Consider the following 19,507-nt stretch of genomic DNA (forward strand, 5'->3'; position numbering starts at 1 on the left):
AAGGTTTAAACAACGCACTTTTTGATTTGATAAATTTATTAACATCAAGTTTAATCCAGTTAGAAAATACAGTCAAACAAAATACATAGAAAGCAGGGCTTCAAATACCGTTAAAAAGTTGGTAATGTTATCGCTGGAGTGAGAAACAAATTATAATAATATTTTTTTTTATTCTCATTTATTTTATAAGCCAAGTCATACATGTCATGATTAAGTCGGCTTATAATCTTCTATACTTATCTTTGAGTAAGATAAGATCACAACAAAGAAATCGAATAATTTTTAATATTATTTGAAAAACATATGAAATTTGCAATTTTTTTAAATTAAGATTAAGTGATATTATGTTTTGCTGGAATAGGTCTGTAACATTTATTTCATGACATGGAAAAAAACATGACATGCTAAAAAGTAATTCGCTAATAGATGGCGAAACTGAATACTTCTATTTTCAAAGTAGGAAAATTTATTTATTTTTTTATTTATTCCTCTTAATGGCGGCCATAAGGCTTGGGCCAATGTCAATTAAATTGAAGATAAATATATTATTCTTCTTATTCACGTTGTACGGTGATTGTAGTTTTTTAAACTTTTTTTGCAAAATTCTAGAAACCACGCGGAGACAACTTGCGCATTAAAAAATGTCAGACACGTGAGTAATATAGAATTTTGTGATCACTGTTCACTGTTAAGGTTAATCGGCGCATAAAACACTATTAAAATTATACTTCAACTAGCCAAAGAAGCAGAAATACCAAAATTAGATATCGTCTACATCCGCTATGTTCGAATGCTACAAATCGAATCTAGGAAAATTTTGTCCCCCCTCCCCCGAGTTATAGAATAGCACTGTCTGTCTGTACATAGCTTAGTTGTCAAATTAGGTGTAACTCATGTGTAACTATTTCCAGGCCGAACTATACCGACATGGAAATACCGGCCGGAAATTCGTGTACACGCCCATAGAAACTCTTGTCCATCTCTTGTCAGTTTGACTTGACACCAGCAGGGCTACTACGAACCTCGAAACTCGAAGTTTGTGTCGTGCTGTCTCTCTCGCTCTCGTATTAAATAGTATAAGTGTCAGAGGGACCGCACGACACGAGTTTCGTAGTAGTAGCCCTGCAGTTATGGTTTGGGCGTGTACACGAAGTATCGAGTCGGTATTTCCGTGTCAGTATTATCCGTGCCGGTAAATAATATCATCCGTCACCGTCAATTTGACAATTGCGAATATTGCGATTGCTTTTGCTTGCGTTATAACTTATAATTGGATTGTCGGATTTGTGGGTGGTTTGTTTTGTTTGTTTCGTCGTTACCACATTCTACAAAGACATTGCGCTGATTTTGTTTGCAAATTCTATTGGACTACATTCTAGTTCTTCACACTAAATCAATAATGTCTCGGCAAACCTCTAGATTGGACGCAAAGAAAGTTGTAAGTCGATTTCTATCTCTACATTTGCTGTACTGTAATAATTTATAATTATCTCATTATAATTGTATTTTTCAGAATTCAGAACTTCTGACGCTCACTTATGGTGCCCTAGTGTCTCAGATGTTAAAAGAGATTGATAACACTGACGATGTTAATAAACAGTTAGAGAGAATCGGCTACAACATGGGTGTACGGCTCATTGAGGACTTCTTAGCTCGCACGACTTCTACCCGATGTTTGGAGATGAGGGAGACCGCAGATAAACTACAACAAGCTTTTAGGTACATCACATTTTGGCAATTGTAGTGTAGAACGCCCTCCGGCTAGGTCGAGTGACGATTTGCGAAAGGCTGCTGGTAAAACTGGATGCAATTAGCTAAGGACAGGACCCAAACATGCTCTTTGAGGGAGGCCTATGTCCAGCAGTGGACTGCTACAGGCTGATGAGGAATATGATTCAGCAGATGGTTGGGTTAGTTTGGCTAAACATCTTTGTAAATGTTTTTAAGGATTTTATTCAGGTAAACTAATCCAGACATCTGCTGTAATATCCTCGACTAACTTCACCTGTTGGATGCCCCATGCGCCTGTCGGCATGTAACAGAATACCCACTTATGATTTAAAGGTTTTAGTCAGTAGTTTAAATCACCTTTTAACATAGCATACTCACTTAAAATTGCCTAAGAAGTTGTTTGTTGCGCTAAGGCTTACAGTCACTTCAGTAGACAATTTTGGATTAATATTTGATAATAAAAATTGTTTTTATTAACCCCAACACTAAAAGACGGGTGTTATAAGTTTCACCGCTATGTGTGTCTGTCTGTGGCACCGTAGCTTAAACCGGTGGACCATTTTGAATGCGTTTTTTTTTTAATTGAGAGCAGGTTTTGTAGTGATGTTTCTTAGACATGTTTTATAAAAATCGGTTCAGCCGTTTTTGAGATATTAAACTGAAGTGACAAAGTCGGGGATTTTCCAACTTTTTGTTGGTTAGGTTATTGAATCTGATGTTAAGGACCTGAGGCTGTAGGTGAGCAAAATAATTGTTTATGGTTCAATAGAAATTTTGTACAAAATCATTTTTTTCTCAAATTTCAGACTGTATTTAAACATGCAGCCAACAGTTACCAGTTGGAGCAGTTCCGGTGACGAGTTCTCGCTTGTATGGGACCAGTGTCCTTTGAGTGAGTGGGTGGAAATGCCTAATAACGGACTCAAGTACTGCATGCTGATACCCGGTGCCATTCGAGGGGCCCTGCAAATGGTGCAACTAGAGGTTCAGTGCTGGTTTGTTCAGGTAATTTAAAAGTACAATGCAATACAATTCACACTCTTTATTGTTAACTAAATCCTACTAATATCTACGCTTGAAAGGAAAGAAAAAAAAAGTAAATTATTTATAACAGCAGTGACACAAATCAAATCCAAAACAGGAGAAATTGACTAAGCAATATTTTTTTAAGATAGTAAGTAAAGGATCAGTAAATTTGAGCTGTCTCAAAATTTTCACAAAAATGTAGCTTAGTCAATTTCTTCTTTCAAACAATGGTATGTTTTTTTTTCCATTTTTTTTTTTCGAGGCTTAAGTGCACCTGTGTGGCTATGCCAGCCTCATTGAAAGACTCATTATGATAAATGCGAAAGTTTGTATGTGTCTGTATGTTTGTTACTCCTTCAGAATAAAATGGATGTACGGTTTTGGTTGTAATTTGGTTTATAGATAGCTGAACATTTGGATTAACACATAGCGTCGGTGATACTGCAATACCGTGTAACTAGCATTTTCCATAAGGTATAATTTTCAGTCAGAACAGTACAATGCCAGTACTGTTAGTGCTGTGAAAATTACACCTTATGGAAAATGCTATTGTATTTTTCACCTATGATGAGTTCTGTGACACTAAAATAAAACGGCTGCACATATTTGGATGAAATTTGTTTGTAGATAGCTGGACGTCTGGAATAACATATAAGTTACTTTGAACTCAATATTCCCACAAATTAGGATAAAATTTCGAACATAATCGTTGGGAATTCTCATGGGAATTTATTAAAATCCCGGAATTTTAATTCAACTGCTGGATTTAATTCAATCTTTCGAATAATCATTCAAATGATTGAGGTAGCCCCAATTTTATTAAAGCTACCCTAGTTTATGCTACTTTAGGTACTTATTTTATATTACACATTCCAGGATCAACTGAAGGGAGATCCAGTCACAGAGTTACGAGTGAAATACATCAAGAGACTAGAAGATGCTGTGCCGGCCGGGGAAGACTAATCACATCTGACTGTTAGCTATATTCTGTTATTATAAACTATTTAAGTTATATAGGTATATAGATAAACTTGTTTTTTTAAACTTTTCTTTTAAAAACGAAAGACTTTCAGCTTGGTTAGCCGAGAAATGCGGGCTCAAATACTGTCCAGTTTTTTTTTTCGTTTTTAAAAAGTCTTATATTTATTTAAGCAAATGTTCTGAAAGCCAAAATATTTACGTCATACTTCATACTCCTGAAATATATGGTTGCTGTGTAAAATGATGTTTCAAGATGCTTTCAATTACTTTTTGTGCGTCTAGACGAACCTGGGGGCTACTACGGAATTCGAAGTTCGTATCGTGTCAACTCTCTCACTCTTGTGTTGAATACTATAAGTGTGAACGGAACGCAATGATATGAAGTTCGAAAATCGAACTTCGTAGTCATGTATAAATGACAATTGTTTCTAAACCTGTCAGTCTTGAATGTTAGGTCGAAATGAGGTGGTCTGAGGCATTATAGTAACGCACTGACGTTCACCATCTCTCTCTACTCATGTCAGTTTCTATGGGCGTGTACATGAAAAACGGGGTCGGTATTTCCATGTCAGTATTATTCGGCCCGGTAAAGAGTGTCACCTGTCAAAACGATCGAGTCAAAGACACAGATTCTTTTTATATGTTTTTATTCTGGACTATGTAACAACCCGTAACCGACCGGACTGTCGTAATATGGCGGTAAAGAGAACTCTTTCATTTTTTTAAATTAATTGATGCTACTTAAAAATCTGCAATTTTTTTCTGTTAATTAGAATATTGATATAAAAAGTTTCAAGCGTTTCTAAATTTTTTATCCATTCCCCATTTCAAGTGCGTTAGACAAGGCCTCCGAATCTGATCGAGTATGCTGTTATGTAAACTAATACAATAGTTTCAAATGATTCACGGCTAATGAATAAAGGTCACAGCTCATTAAAGCCACCCGGCAACCGACCAGCACCGTCTCGACTTTCGGCGTCCACTCGTTGTCGACGGGTGCCACCGGTAGACGCCGCGTTGACAACGAGTGGACCTCGCGTGGACAACGAGTGAACGCCGCGTGGTCAACGAGTGGACGTCGCGTGATCCACGAATTTCCGAGTAGTCTATTATGAAATGAGGGTGGGGAGCGCCGCGCCGACCGCCCGCGGTTCACGCGAGGCAAGCATACGAGCAGCGATGAGCGAGCTATCACCGAGTGGTTTACTCGCCGTCCGCGCGTGGACACCTCGCGAGCGAAGCGACCCGGTGACGCTACGGAGACACGGAGTTGGTGTTAATGAGCGCAATCCATTATAAAGAATACTAACCGCTCGCGGCGAGGCGGTGTGCTGATCGGGTGCCGAATGGATCTTATGAACTGTAACCTTTAGGTTTCACTGACAGATTGCTAGATGGCATAAGTATCGTGAGGTCCGTTTGATGTTTGTTTCACGCTTGGGATTGATTTATTAACTAAACTAGTTTTACCCACGGTTTCGCCTGAGAAAAAAAACATTATAGTGACATTAAACTACAACGTTCGTTCGGACAACGCCATCTGTTGAACGCAGACAGAGTTAACATGTCATCCTGAAAGCTGAGGTGATGCCCATCTCAAGCAAGAATGTAATTTCAAATGGAGCTGTTTTCAGTGGCGCCATCTAGGGATATTTTGTTTGACAGAAAACTAATTACCCATATTTTTTTAATTTAATTGTATCGTAAATATTAATTTATGCTCAAGCATTTACTGTCCCTATTAAACCATTCTTAATTTATGTATCGCTCTTTTTTATAGTGGGTTTCGTGTTGAAACTAGACATGTAATCTTGACTCCGAAAAGTGGTCTGTTTTGTTTCACTGAATCCAGCTCCAATTTTGGAACCGACTCCGCTTATCAACTGGCGAGCGATCATTAATTTCATAATTTGTCTGTAGCGAAGGCTAAGTATATCCGCTCCGTCCGATACGGATCGGTTCGGCACCGAGGTACTGCAGTACAAATTCTTCAAAGTGACTTTTGAATCTATGAGTCACTTCAGATTTACTACCGGCGTACCGAACATTTGAAAGGAGCTGATAAGGTATTCGGGTCCGCTTGAGGATCTGTCTCTTTTGAATCTTCAGATGTGGGTTTATCCATCCCTAGTTGGAACTTAGACTTTGTAAGTAAGGAAGTACGTGGTACCGTTAACATACACTAGATGTCGTTGTCGACAAGGCAAAAAAGCGCCATCTAGTTTACCCTTATAGAAACATGAAATGCAAGACAAGAAATCTTCGATCAAGAAATACTCTACTGTTCCTGTATGTACTGCCTCCTACACAATTATAATAGAGATCATCGAGTATGTAACAAGTTAGACTAGATCTGTTACAAGTGAGGAAGAAGTTGGACAATATATAGAGGGTAGAGTCACGTTGTAAATTTGACGCTATGGCTGTATAGATATTTCCCTCGATTGTATATCCACTGTATACTGCGTCGTACGACTAAGTACATAGCACACACAAAACAGATGGATCGCACAGAACAACACAATGAGTTCGTTAGCAGCGAGGAGTGTACTCGTTTGAAGTGTGCTAGAGTCTAGTCTGAATATCTAGCACAGGGATACCCAATCTTTTTTATACTGCTACTCTCTTAACATACAGTAAAAATTACTTATAGAATATTACCTAATGTCGCTCGGGACTCGTCGGGTTTCTTCGTTTTCCTGAAGATTCAAATGTGAAAGAAAACAAAAGCGATCTTTTGCTTAGACTCCCGAACGAGATTCGTATCTTGCCGGGACGACTGCTGACGCTTCTGTCGTTTAATACGAGAGTGAGAGGGACGGTACGATACGAACTTCGTATTTTCGGCCCAGGTCTTGTACTATTATCTATTCTGTGCCCAGGCGTGGATATCCCTGAGACCCTGACTTACGACCAATTCTTACTTAAGACAAACTGAAAGTCGTATTTTGTTTTCAACGGTTTATTACAAAAAAACCGGCCAAGAGTATGTCGGACACGCCCAAGATAGGGTTCCGTAGCCATTACGAAAAAATCAAGTAATATTTTTCCAAGGATTTCGTATTGTGTACGAAATCTTCCAAATTTAGGTATATTTTATACCTTAGACTGCTATATGGGCCAAATGGGCCAATCAACTATTTTACCGACACTTTGGGCGTCTCCTGCGTTACCAAAATTGTCTCTGGCGTTACTAAAAAATCATACTTCCAACAAGATATTTCACTGTTTAATCGCTTGAACTTACGTAGGATGGCATGTATTCATGTACACATCTATTAAATTACAGAAAAAACATGTTTACTTAAAAAAATCTGCAATTGTTTCAAAAATGTCGCGGACAGATTAGTGTCGGTAAAAAAGTTGATTGGCCCATTTACTCTTAACCTACTATGATTCTCAAGTAATCTTAGCCGTTATAATTATTTTAAAAGACCTATCCAACGATACCCCACACTATAGGGTTAGTCGAGAAAAAAGAAATCACCCCCACATTACGTCTAATTATTTTATTATTTTTTATTTTATTATATTGTCGCCGTGACTGATATGTACCTATATTCAAGCCAATTACAGCTTTCTAGTACTAACGGTCTCTGGGCTTAGCCGCGGACAGACAGACAGACAGACGGACAGGAACCCTAAAAAAGGAATAAAAATAAAACTAGGAATTTTCATTCTTGCCTCCCTAAAGCGACGGAACCACCTGGCCAGAAGTCAGAGTGCAGGAACATCTGCTGTTCCGGGCCTTAACCCGCACTTGTAGCCTAAATAACTTTTAAGACTAGATACTCGTACTTATGGGGGCGACCCGGTACTGGGGGGCTACTACGAAATTCGAAAATCGAAGTTCGTATCGTACCGTCCCTCTCACTCTCGTATTAAATAATATAAGCGTTAGCGGGACGGCAAGATACGAAGTTCGAATTTTGCACTTCGTAGTACCTACAGGCAGCCACTACCTACAGCCACGTCGCACAGTTTGGGAACCCCTGATAGCAAACAGTGACGGTATAGCGAACTTAATCCTTGAAGCGAACTACTTGAAAAGGGGATGGAACTCTTTTAACTTACAGAAGAAGGATAGTACTGTGCTTGTGTGTATTTTCTTCTAGAATGGATCCGACACTTTGTCGCCTCTCTTGCTCGACTGTGTTTTTCTGTTTTAGCAGATTAACGTAGTGGCACCAGGGATCGACACTTTTAGGAGATAAACCAAAAGTAACGATTGAGTATGGTAAAGGTTTATTCTTGTGATAAAAATAAGATGCATTATTTTTCTTAACTATATACAACAGCTTTGAAGAAAATCCAAAAAATATAAGTAATTAAATCTCCAATAATCGACACTGAATCTCCAGTAATCAACAAGACAGTTAGGTACCAGTTACCAACACCCGTTATCGACTAGGTACTTATTACCTGTAATGTGCATAGGGCCGGATTTTGAGGTCTGGAGGCCTTAGGGAAACAAAGGAGTGGAAGAAACAATTTTCCAAAAAAAAAATGGTTTTGTTTATTTATGATTATAAAACAGCGAAAAAGAATATCAAAGGTAAAGTTGTTTACTAGTGTTATCTCGTCCGATTTTGAAAAAAAACCGTAGTCTATTGTGGGGCCCCTCTTTTGTGGAGGCCCCGGGGCTGTTTGTAGCCCTGGATGCCCTCTCCTAAATCCGGCCGCGGTAATGTGCATCTGCAGATTACCACCATGATAATCGTCGGCAATAAAATAAAATAAAATACATGTCAAAGTTAAAATTACAAAAATCAACAATATTTACTAAAAAGTAGTTCTTACTTAATTACTTAGTTAATAAATAAAATTCGTAATCATTCTTTTAGTCCGTAATCAAATTACAGATGTAGTAAATGATGTTTTACCATCTTAATTTGTCGGATAAAAGTTCGTTTTTATTTTGTTTTCTCAATTAGTTTCAGTAAACTCTATTCCCATTATTTGCTTTGCGGTACTTATGGCATCACTTAAATACCTAATTTGAATATTACCTAAGCTTCCGCGATAACACAATGCCATTTATTATTATTGTACATCATATCTCTTAAATAACACAAAACAGGAAAATTAACTTGTTTTTAACGAAACTGTAGGTTTTAACGAAACTATTCCAACAACAATTCCAGATAAAACTTAGATGAAATAATAAACATCGTATAATTCCATAACGGTAGGTACCTACTTACGTATCTATTGTTGGTTTCATTAGGTAATTGAAGATACGCCTAATGTTAGACTTTGCAACGAATTCTAGCGAATTAAATCTCATCATCATCTCATCTCTCTCAATGTTAAGATTCGTTGCGAGAAAATCGTTTTGACACCCATTCACGATAGTGCACTTCACAGATGTGGTCGGAACTGACCGAACTTTGCCAGGCGGCCGCGTGTATCTTATCTATCAGCCAGATGTATAAATAGAATCCGTTGACTAAACCGCTACCTTGAATGGAAATAACGTTCTTTGAAAGGATCGTACGTCAGTCATGCAAGGGCTAAACATCCTAGGTTCCCAGCCCATCTCAAGTTACTGTAGCCAATAAAACATCATCATCATCCCAGCCTATATACGTCCCACTGCTGGGCACAGGCCTTCTCTCAGAATAAGAGGGCTTGGGCCATAGTTCCCACGCGGGTCCAGTGCGGATTGGGAACTTCACACGCACCATTGAATTGCTTCGCAGGTTTGTGCAGGTTTCTTCACGATGTTTTCCTTCACCATCAGCCAATAAAACATTAAATTAAAAAAAAACAAAAACCCGACTGCCAAAACTAAAAGGACCCAATACTAAGCTTTTTTTAACGTCACGATTTAAATGGGTCCCGACTGTGTAACATTACATTAGCTACTTAACAGAGTTCTAGACCATTAGGCTTATTTTCTTCCATTTAGTTTTGGCAGTCGGGTTTCTACAGTTAATTTAATAAGCAGAACACTCGAAACGATTAATGAAATCATTCCATTCAGAATTAAACTTCTTCAAAGCAGTCTTCTTAGTATCGCCTTCAAGCGCGCTATATTTTAAAGAGTTCAAAGCTAGTTGTTTTAATAGCCTTAAGTCCGAAGATTTACTGGCCACACCTACAAACGCTACATAAAAGTCTTCGGATATTAGATCCGCTTCCCAAGCACCAGGGTCGTCACTGGATAAAACAACAGGCAGACCCTGAGCTAAGAACAATGCCAGTGGATGATTACGAACGTCTTGCACTAAAGACAACACGGTGTTCGATATCACATTCACTTCCAAACCTATATCCCGTTTCAGTACTTCCTTTATCAACAACGGATGTTTTGGCAAAGCGTACGCATGCCCCAATCTCTTGGCGCCCAATAGAATGGCGTCTACTAAATTCTCATCTGTCGACGTACCGTACCAGTCAGTTTCACCAGCATGGAAGAAATACGTCAAATTATCCGCAGCGGCGGTTAATTGATCTGCAAACTCTATCAAAGGCTTTCCCTTGTCCTCTTGGCCGACCAAATCGAAACCGGCGAAAACGTCAGGCATTTCTGCTTTTATTCTCAAAGCCAATTCGAGATATTTGGTCACTGACTTCTTGTCTGTATCCCTAATGGGAGCGTATATCAGTTTTGCTCCAGTAAAGTCTGGGTAATCTTTCATGAACTTGTTTATAGACTTTTTATAAGCCTTGGCGGTGATAAAAGGGTCATAAGTCGTTCCGTCGAGCTCATACAGTTTAGGCAAAGTGCTTCTCACTTCTACATACATAATGTTCTGTTCTCTGAAAGCTTTGAGAGTGTCATAGAAATATTGTTCCCATACTGGTCTGTAGGTAAGCATCGAGCCAACTGTAATAAAATAGTTCATAAACGCCTCCCAAGTATTTTTAATGCAAGGATAAACCTTGGCCGGGTCATTCACTACTAATGTGAAGTGTTGTCTCAATTGAGCATCGAAGTTTGTCACGTTCCTCGACAATCGCCGCGCTTCACTCATCAATTGCCAATGTCCGGAGCAAGGGTCAGTCGGCAATTGATCCGAGAACTTCAACTGAACCTTGTCTTTTGCAAAACAAACATAAAGATGATTCATGTAGGTTATGTTCATTAAGTAATCTGGCCCCAGAATGGCGACATCGTGTAAATGCAACGCTGCACCTTTAGGTAAATCTTTTATTATTTTGTAAACTTTTGATGTGTGGATGTTTGTTTTGTATTTGAAGAAGTGGTAAGTAAAGTTGAAGTATTCTGGGTTGTTGAACGCGAAGTTTATTTCGTTTAATTTGTATTGCATTAGACAGTTGTTTACTTTTGTTTCTTGTTCTGTTAGGGTGATGTTTCCGCCGAGAGCTAGTAGTTCTTCATCGTGGAGGATCTTCGCTCGGTTGGATGCGTGAGAGTCCGAGCTGAGAGCGAAACACTGATAGAGCAGTAGGGATATAAGAGTGATAAAAGGGCGCATGTTGAGAGGTCACAGAGCGCGTGTGCACTGACGTATCGCCCGAACGCCGAATGCAGACTGAGTCGCGAAACGCGCTGGCGCAATGAACTCCCACGCTCACGATCACAAATATTAATAACATAGTACTATTGTTTACACTTAAATTATTATTGAGGTACGTGCTTGTTTCCAAATATGTATAGATTGATCGTGGAAAGTTAGAAACCTTTAGGGTAAAATTAAAATATTGATGTTGTTGGCACATTTTGTTTGACATTGTATCTATGCGTGTACACCTACTGGGAATTAATGCTGTAAATACGACTCTTGATATTGTGTTTGTTTATCTTCAAATTTTTAATCATAAATTTTAACTGCGATTCGTTAGGTAGGTACTTTTCTGTAAGAAATCTTTGATGAAAAAAATATAGTAACTAAGTACATAAAATAAAAAATAAATTAAAACACATTTTACTGCTAGCTATAGATCAGTAATCTAATCTTAAATACCTTAGTCGTACCTATTTTTAAATTTTATTTCTTTATGAATTGTAATTCCTGTAAACACCCTTTCCGGCTATATATTTTTAGTATGATATACCTAGAATCTGTAATAGAATTATAGATTTTAAACTCAGTAAATTCGTAGTTAGGTATTACTTCTAAAAAAGTGAACCGATTTTCGAGTGAAATACATGTACATCGCTAGTTGTGTTGTACACTTATCGACACGTGCTTAAATACTAAACAATGGAAAATTACACGCCTTATGTAAGTACTGCAGCATGTGCTATGTAAACTACATGTTTATGACATGACTTTTTTTGTAAAAGGTGTTGCAATAAATAAATACTGAATACTGACAGTCCATGTTCTGTGGCAATGTAAAGCATAGTGCGGTAGATACATAGATGATAATCATCATGATTATTTGATACTCCGGTACAATTTTGTGAACTTGCTAGGGAATGGAATTCGCTTAGGTACTTACCTACTTCGTGTTTTCTGGATACATACAATTTAGGGTTATAATATAACATCTAAATTAACCCGGTTATTCAAGGCCTGAATGAACTTAAGGTTACTGTTTTTTTTTTCTTTTTTACCATCATCAGGGCCCTATTTCACCAAACGTGACTATTGTCATTGACATAATGTCGAGTGACAATCTATTATTTTTGTCAAAATTGAATGATTATTATGTCGTGGAACAAGAATTACATTTCCCAGTCGGCATTTTCTTGTAAAGTCGGTAAATCTTGACATGAGATTAAAGCTGTCAGGTTTGCGTTAGATAAAGGTCCATTGCTGGTCAGTTACGAATAGTTAATTACATATAATAGACACATTTGAAAATATTCCATAATTTTTAATAATGGCTGTAAAGTAAAAGAGGGCGAACGATTGAAGACGCGGGAGAGAGATGGTCAATGGTCGTTAGATAAGCAAGCATAGAGTGTGCCAAAATATCGATAAAGTTTGTAAAGAATATGAACTACCTAATTACTTACATACTAGTTATTTGATGATGATTTGGTTACTTGAATATATTTTTTGATGAAACTGTTAAGTAGACGAACTTCTTTGAGTCGTGTAATTAATTAGGCATGTATAAAATTGTTATAGTTTCTTATTATGCATAATTTTCTAATTCTATTTTTTTTTTAGCTCTTTAATGGTCAGTTTAATTTGACGGTTTTTTAAACAGTGTTTTGACGTTGGCTGTACCTATATAGAAATATGCATTCAACGTCAAAAACGTCCACAGAGTAAAATAAGGTAAGTAATAAATATGCATTTTACTTATCTGTGCTATGTTATGTTCTAAATAGGTACAAGTGTTTAGGTCGAAATTAACTTTTGTAATTTAAAACTTGTATGTAATTATTACGTACCTACATAAAAGTAATGGTGCCTTTGTTAACTTACCTACATTTATTTTTCTGTTACATAACTAAAACAAGAAACCTGCGAATTCTGTTTTTTGTTGTTGTGTTGTATAGAAATATAACAATGCTTTTGTAGATGAACAGCTCTAGAATTAAATATATTACTCGAGATAGATAACTATTATAAAAAGAGACAAAACATACAAAATCTTTAATTATTAAGAAGAAACATATAAGATAAAATCGACATTTCTGTTAACCGTTTTTTGTTTACAATTTCCCATTCTTTGGTTCGTTTAAATGCCTGCATGTTAGCTATGTAGTTACTAAGAACGCCTTTTGACAGGCAGATTTATACCCTTGCGACTTATAACCTTTCTGTAGAATGTACTTTATGAAGTACACACCAACACAAACAGGTAAGTACTCACTAACACTGTATGCTTATACCGAACGTTAATCAAAACACTTGGTAGTGGTGTAAATTACAGACCGCGGCGTCGGCTAAAAGGGGTTTCGCTTACAAAGCATTCAGAAGAAACTAAAAAAATAAATATAAAGAACTCGTCTCATCCGCCATGCTGATTTTGTGTAAGGGTTGGGGCAGGACAAGTGGTACTTTACAGTACCGCCCCGCGATGCATTCGATAAAAAAGAAAAATGGCTGCTGCATAGGTCGCATATGCATTCCGAGAATATTACGCTAGTCCCCAAGAGCTGTCACCTTTCTCTTTAATCTTCTGATTACTAGTGCTTGATATTGTCAAGTGCTTTGGAATGCTTTTAGATGCTATAGATATCTTTTCAGACCTTTTTCTTTCACTCGCTTACATGACACCACTTTGCTAATTATTGTAACAGGTAAGTACTTACTAGGTACTTTGAAAACACTACCCGTTATGTAGGTAGTCTATTGTTCCATTTTATACGCAGTAAATTTAGATAAATGTTAAATGTGTGTTGTTTAGTTATAAATATGAATGAAAAGTACAAAAATCTCTCGGAAATGGATCTAACGATTTGGACAAAATTTTCTATGTGCGGGGGCATAATCTAAACTAGATTAGTCCTATCCCTTGAGAAATTCATGTTTTCGAATAATAATGTTTTATTAGTGAAAAATTACACGCATTAGTTAAGACTGGTAATTCAGATAAGTAATTATGTTATCTATCAGCGTGGTGGTTCAGCGGTATAATGTAGGACTTATAAACTAGAGGTCTTGATTTCAAATCTACGTCGGACGCGATGCAGTTTTTTGTTTTCTTTCTATATAAATATTTATTCATTTACGTTTAAAGCTTATGGTAAATACGTGTTTTCTTTAAAAAAAATATTTTTTACAAAAAAAATGTGCAACCAAATTCCGTCACCAAATTACTCTATAACTAAACTAAATAAAGTTTTTTTGCCCTTTATCTACTTTACATATTATAACTAAAAATAATGCTCGTAAAAATCCAAAGATCGTACAAAAAGTGTGATAGATAATAAGTAAAATAATCATCACACATGAGACGCGACGTGATAGGCGCTTAGTTGTTGTGTTGTTTTTTGTTATGTTAATAAATTCCTACTGGTTTTAATACGCGCGCTGTCATCGTTCACCACCATTTTTGTGTCACCTATTTTTGTGTCGGGAGTTGAAAACCTGAAAAGCCTTTTATATTGCGCTATAGCAAACAAAAACCTAGCCTTTTATAGACAGATTATGAAAAATACTTAACTGTTATCGTGGTAACAAACCCACGATCGCAGTTTCACTCGATTGACTTCTTCAATCGACTGATTACCTTTTTTTATCGTGCCGCGTTCATGTACTTTTAAATGACAAATCGTAATCAACATAACTAAATCTACATCGTATATCTTAATACTATGTTATCGAATAAGCCCTTTTGTTCAATTAATCGTAAATATTATCTACAATCAAGATTGTATGGAAATTATTTTAACGCCAGTTCAATGGCGCTGTGTCATACATTATACCTACATGTCAATATTGTAAGGTACTATATAGTAATATTATGTTATCGTTGACTTTGGATTCGATTCTAATCTGAGTTATGATAATAACCAGTACCGAATCAATGCGTCTGTCGATCGGACACCTTCAATTTGTTAATATATTTTCGCGTCGACTCATGAGAAAGCAACCTTGGTCCAGATATTGGTTATAAAATACCGTGCAACCAAGGCATTTTATTGAACAGTCATGTGGCCAGTGATCGGGTGTTTTTTATTTACCTCCATAATCTCAGTGTTATCGGATAAAGTACAAATCGTGCAAGATGAAAGAAACAAACTGCTACAAGAAGAACTTGGGATGATGCTCGGTAGTGAAATATTGTTAAGTGACACTGAACAAAAAGCCAATGATACTATTATGAATTTGAAACTCAACGAGTTGGACAATGCTTTTATATCTCCACAGTTTTTCAATTACTCCAAGCACTTCTTTGAATATAAAGATGTAGTGAAGAAGACTGCTTTGTATAAGATCATTCAGCGAATGCCGAAAGGTGCTGTTTTACATGTCCACGACACTGCCTTACTGGGTCCAGACTACGTCCTCGAACTGACTTATTGGGATGACTTATATATCTGTTACGAAGATGAAAATATACAATTCCTGTTTTCACGTGCACTTCCTACTTTAAATTGCCAAAATAATTGGCAATTGTTAAAAAACGTTCGCTATTCTTCCGGTAATGTTGAAAAATTTGATGCTGAATTGCGAAAACACTTCACGCTGCTCATTGATAATCCTAACAGTGTATATACTGACGTGAATATAGTGTGGCAAAGGTTCCAAAACTATTTTATTACCACCAGCGGAATGATGTACTATAAACCACTCTGGGAGCAATACTTTTACGACACATTGAAGGCCTTCAGAGAGGACAACGTCATGTACATTGAAATGCGTAGTGTTTTACCACATCTGTATGATTTGGAAGGTAATGTGTATGACTCTGTAGCGACCGCTGAGTCTTATAAAGCAGTTTTGGATCGATTTATGAGTGATTACCCAGATTTCTTCGGTGCTAAACTTATCTATGCACCACTAAGAATGGTAGATGTAGACACAGTTAAAAAATACATTAAAGTAGCTAAGGCTATTAAGAAAAAACTACCGAATTTCTTTGCCGGTTTTGACTTAGTAGGGCAAGAAGATTTAGGAGTACCGATTATAGAATTTCTGCCATTGTTAGTAGAAGCAGCTGATGATCTTGACTATTTTTTTCATGCTGGCGAGACCAATTGGAATGGTATTTCTGATGAGAACCTAGTTGATGCTATAGTTCTTAACACAAAGCGTATAGGCCATGCTTTTGCTCTAGCGAAGCATCCTTTACTGATGGATGAAGTCAGAAAGAGGAACATAGCATTAGAAGTTAATGTTCTGTCGAACGCTGTTCTGAAATTGGTTGAGGATCTACGAAACCATCCTGTAGCTACTTTTTTGGCTCGGGGCCTACCCGTTGTCTTATCTTCTGATGATCCAGGGATTTGGGAAGCGGATCCCTTGTCTCATGATTTTTATGTCACGTTTGTCGGAGCGGCCAGTCGCCATGCAGATTTAAGACTGCTAAAGAAACTGGCTTTGAATTCTCTGTACTATAGCACTTATCCTGATAAAGATAAGATTGTTTTTGAATTTGAAAAGAGATGGACGCGGTTTATAGATAACGGTGAATTTGCAGAGTTTCTTAGCACAAATGATTAGTTTTGGCCTAAGTCTCGAATATAAACCCCGTAGGTTTAGTTTAATTTGTACGTGCCTGCTTAGGTCCGTAATTTTAATGATAAATTTATATAAAAACAGAAGTAAAATACAATCGAATAAAGAATATGAATAATTTTGTATGGATCTTTTTATTGTTGTTAGGTAACAGTGTTCCAGGTTAGCTGGTTTTTGTATTTCGCTAGACGAGAATATTAATAATTTCCTACATCTATTAAAAAAAAACCTTCAAGAAAACATATCTGTGGAAGCTATGCAAGTTGTCCCATGGATTGTATGGAAGAGCAATCACCTTAATAATTAAGTAGTTTGAATGCTGTACAAGACAATTGAAAATAAAAATAATAATACCTACCAACCTATAATTCATATAAAATATGGCCCATTGCACTAACCAGTGAGTTCAGATTAAATAAAAAATAAAAAAAACCCGACACAAAAAAACGCCTGAAAAAAACGCCGCCAAAAAGACAATTAAAAAGTAAAAAATAATTATGCACTACCTACCTGTTGCCCGCGACTTCATCTGCAAAGAATTCGTTTATCCCTATCCCTATCCCGCGGGGACTATACTGATTTCCCGCAAATTTTGCCTAAGTTAATTTAGTATAAGTTGGTACTGCTGGACAAAGGCCTCCCCCTTAGAACGCCACAATGAACGACAACTCGCCACTTGCATCCACCGGTTTCCCGCTACTATCACGATGTCGTCAGTCCACCTGGTGGGAGGCCTGCCAACGCTTCGTCTTCCGGTTCGTGGTCGCCACTCGAGGACTTTTCTCCCCCAACGGTTATCTGTTCTTCGAGCGATGTGGCCTGCCCATTGCCACTTCAATTTGCATATGTATCCACCTATGTCCGTGACTTTAGTTCTTCGACGAATTTCCGTATTCCAGATTCTATCGCGCAAAGAAACTCCAAGCATAGCTCTCTCCATAGCTTGTTGCGTGACTCTGAGCCTCTCTAAGAGGCCAACACAGTCAAGGACCACGTCTCAGCGCCATAAGTCATCACTGGCAACACACACTGGTCGAAGACTCTAGTCTTCAGGCACTGCGGAATATTGATCACGAAGTTTCCCGAACGCTGCCCATCCGAGTTGGATTCTTCGGGCGACCTCTTTGTCGAAGTTGGACCTACCCAACTGGACAACTTGTCCAAGGTAAACATAGTGGTCAACAACTTCGAGTGCATCGTTCCCAACGATAACCGGCACGAGTGTGACATGGACATTTGACATGATTTTAGTCTTGTCCATGTTCATCTTAAGACCCACCTGTTGGGAGACGATACTGAGGTCACTGAGCATAGTATTGAGCTCCTCCAGCGACTCCGCCATTATGACTATATCATCGGCAAAACCAAGATGGGTGATGTACTCGCCGTTGATATTGATGCCGAACCTGTTCCAGTCCAAGAGCTTGAAAACATCCTCCAACGCATTTGTGAACAGTTTCGGAAAAATAACGTCTCCCTGTCTCACACCTCGCTGCAGTTGGATTGGTTGTGTACTCTCGTCCTGCAACCGGATCGACATAGTGGTGCTGCTGTACAAACTCTTTAACACCTCGATGTATCTATAGTCAATATGGCATCGCTGAAGGGACTGCAATACAGCCCAGGTCTCGATTGAATCGAAGGCTTTTTCATAGTCCACAAACGCTAAACATAGTGGCCGATTTATTACATTCGGATTATTATCTCGATTATTCCATAAAAATTGATTAAAAATTAATAATGTTGTCTGATAGAACACTTCTTAATATATAAATTAATGTGTCTACTCCAATAATTTTATTAGTCATAGCAATTATTTTCTTTAAAAACCGGTCATAAATATTAATTCGTTTTTAAGGAATATAAAAGTCTATCACGAATTTATTATTGGAGTAGACACATTAACTTATAAATTAAGAAGTGTTCTATCAGAAAACATTTTTAATTTTCATTAATTTTTTATGGAATAATCGAGAAAAACTAACAAAAATTCAACGTTGCCAGCTCAGCAGGTATAAACGCTCGTTAATTTTATCAATCGTAAATATTTATTAAGTAAGAACCGACATTCTTACTGAATCTTTTTAACCCCCGACGCAAAAAGAGGGGTGTTATAAGTTTGACCGCTATGTGTGTCTGTATGTTTGTGTGTCTGTCTGTGGCATAGCGTGGCTCTTAAACGGGTGAACCGATTTGAATGCGGGTTTTAGGGTTCCGGAGCCAAAATGGCAAAAAACGGCCATTCGCCATGTCTGTCTGTCTGTCTGTCCGTCCGCGGCTTTGCTCAGGGACTATCAATTCTAGAAAGCTGTAATTTTGCACGAATATATATATAAACTATGCCGACAAAATGGTACAATAAAAAATTAAAAAAAAAATGTTACCTCCGAATGCCTCCGATAGACGTAAAGTGGGGGTGTTTTTTTTTTCTAGTCCAATCCTATAGTGTGGTATCGTTGGATAGATCTTTAAAAATCATTAGGGGTTTGCTAAGACGATTTTTCGATTCAGTGATTTTTTTGCGAAATATTCACTTTTAAATTGAAAATTTTCATTAAAATCGGGGTTCCCCCCCTCTAAAATCTAAACTGGTGGGTGGAAAAAAATTAAAAAAATGAAAATGGTAGTAAGTATATCAAACTTACAAGGAAAACTATAACGGCTAAGTTTGCTTGAGAATTATTAGTACTTAGTTTAAGAGTAAGATATAA

General features: G+C 37.4%; 3 protein-coding genes across 3 annotated transcripts; 2 read left to right on the forward strand and 1 right to left on the reverse strand.

Moving 5' to 3' along the window:
- The first annotated feature begins 1,208 nt into the window (after nt 1-1,208).
- On the forward strand, nt 1,209-3,982 carry Bet3 (blocked early in transport 3). The gene is made up of 4 exons (XM_074091656.1): nt 1,209-1,438; nt 1,514-1,719; nt 2,538-2,736; nt 3,634-3,982. The coding sequence occupies exons 1-4, from the start codon at nt 1,400-1,402 to the stop codon at nt 3,718-3,720; spliced, it is 531 nt and encodes a 176-aa protein (XP_073947757.1). The 5' UTR covers nt 1,209-1,399; the 3' UTR covers nt 3,721-3,982.
- Nucleotides 3,983-7,966: 3,984 nt separating this feature from the next.
- Nucleotides 7,967-13,227, reverse strand: LOC141431095 (adenosine deaminase-like). Its single transcript, XM_074092095.1, has one exon. It carries the CDS (start codon nt 11,181-11,183, stop codon nt 9,678-9,680), a length of 1,506 nt encoding a protein of 501 aa, XP_073948196.1. The 5' UTR covers nt 11,184-13,227; the 3' UTR covers nt 7,967-9,677.
- Nucleotides 13,228-15,055: 1,828 nt separating this feature from the next.
- Nucleotides 15,056-16,918, forward strand: LOC141430802 (adenosine deaminase-like). The gene has a single exon (XM_074091657.1). The coding sequence runs from the start codon at nt 15,267-15,269 to the stop codon at nt 16,779-16,781; it is 1,515 nt and encodes a 504-aa protein (XP_073947758.1). The 5' UTR covers nt 15,056-15,266; the 3' UTR covers nt 16,782-16,918.
- The last annotated feature ends 2,589 nt before the right edge of the window (nt 16,919-19,507 follow it).

This window comes from Choristoneura fumiferana, chromosome 9 (genome assembly GCF_025370935.1).
Source record: "Choristoneura fumiferana chromosome 9, NRCan_CFum_1, whole genome shotgun sequence".
In the NCBI taxonomy this organism is placed as follows: domain Eukaryota; kingdom Metazoa; phylum Arthropoda; class Insecta; order Lepidoptera; family Tortricidae; genus Choristoneura; species Choristoneura fumiferana.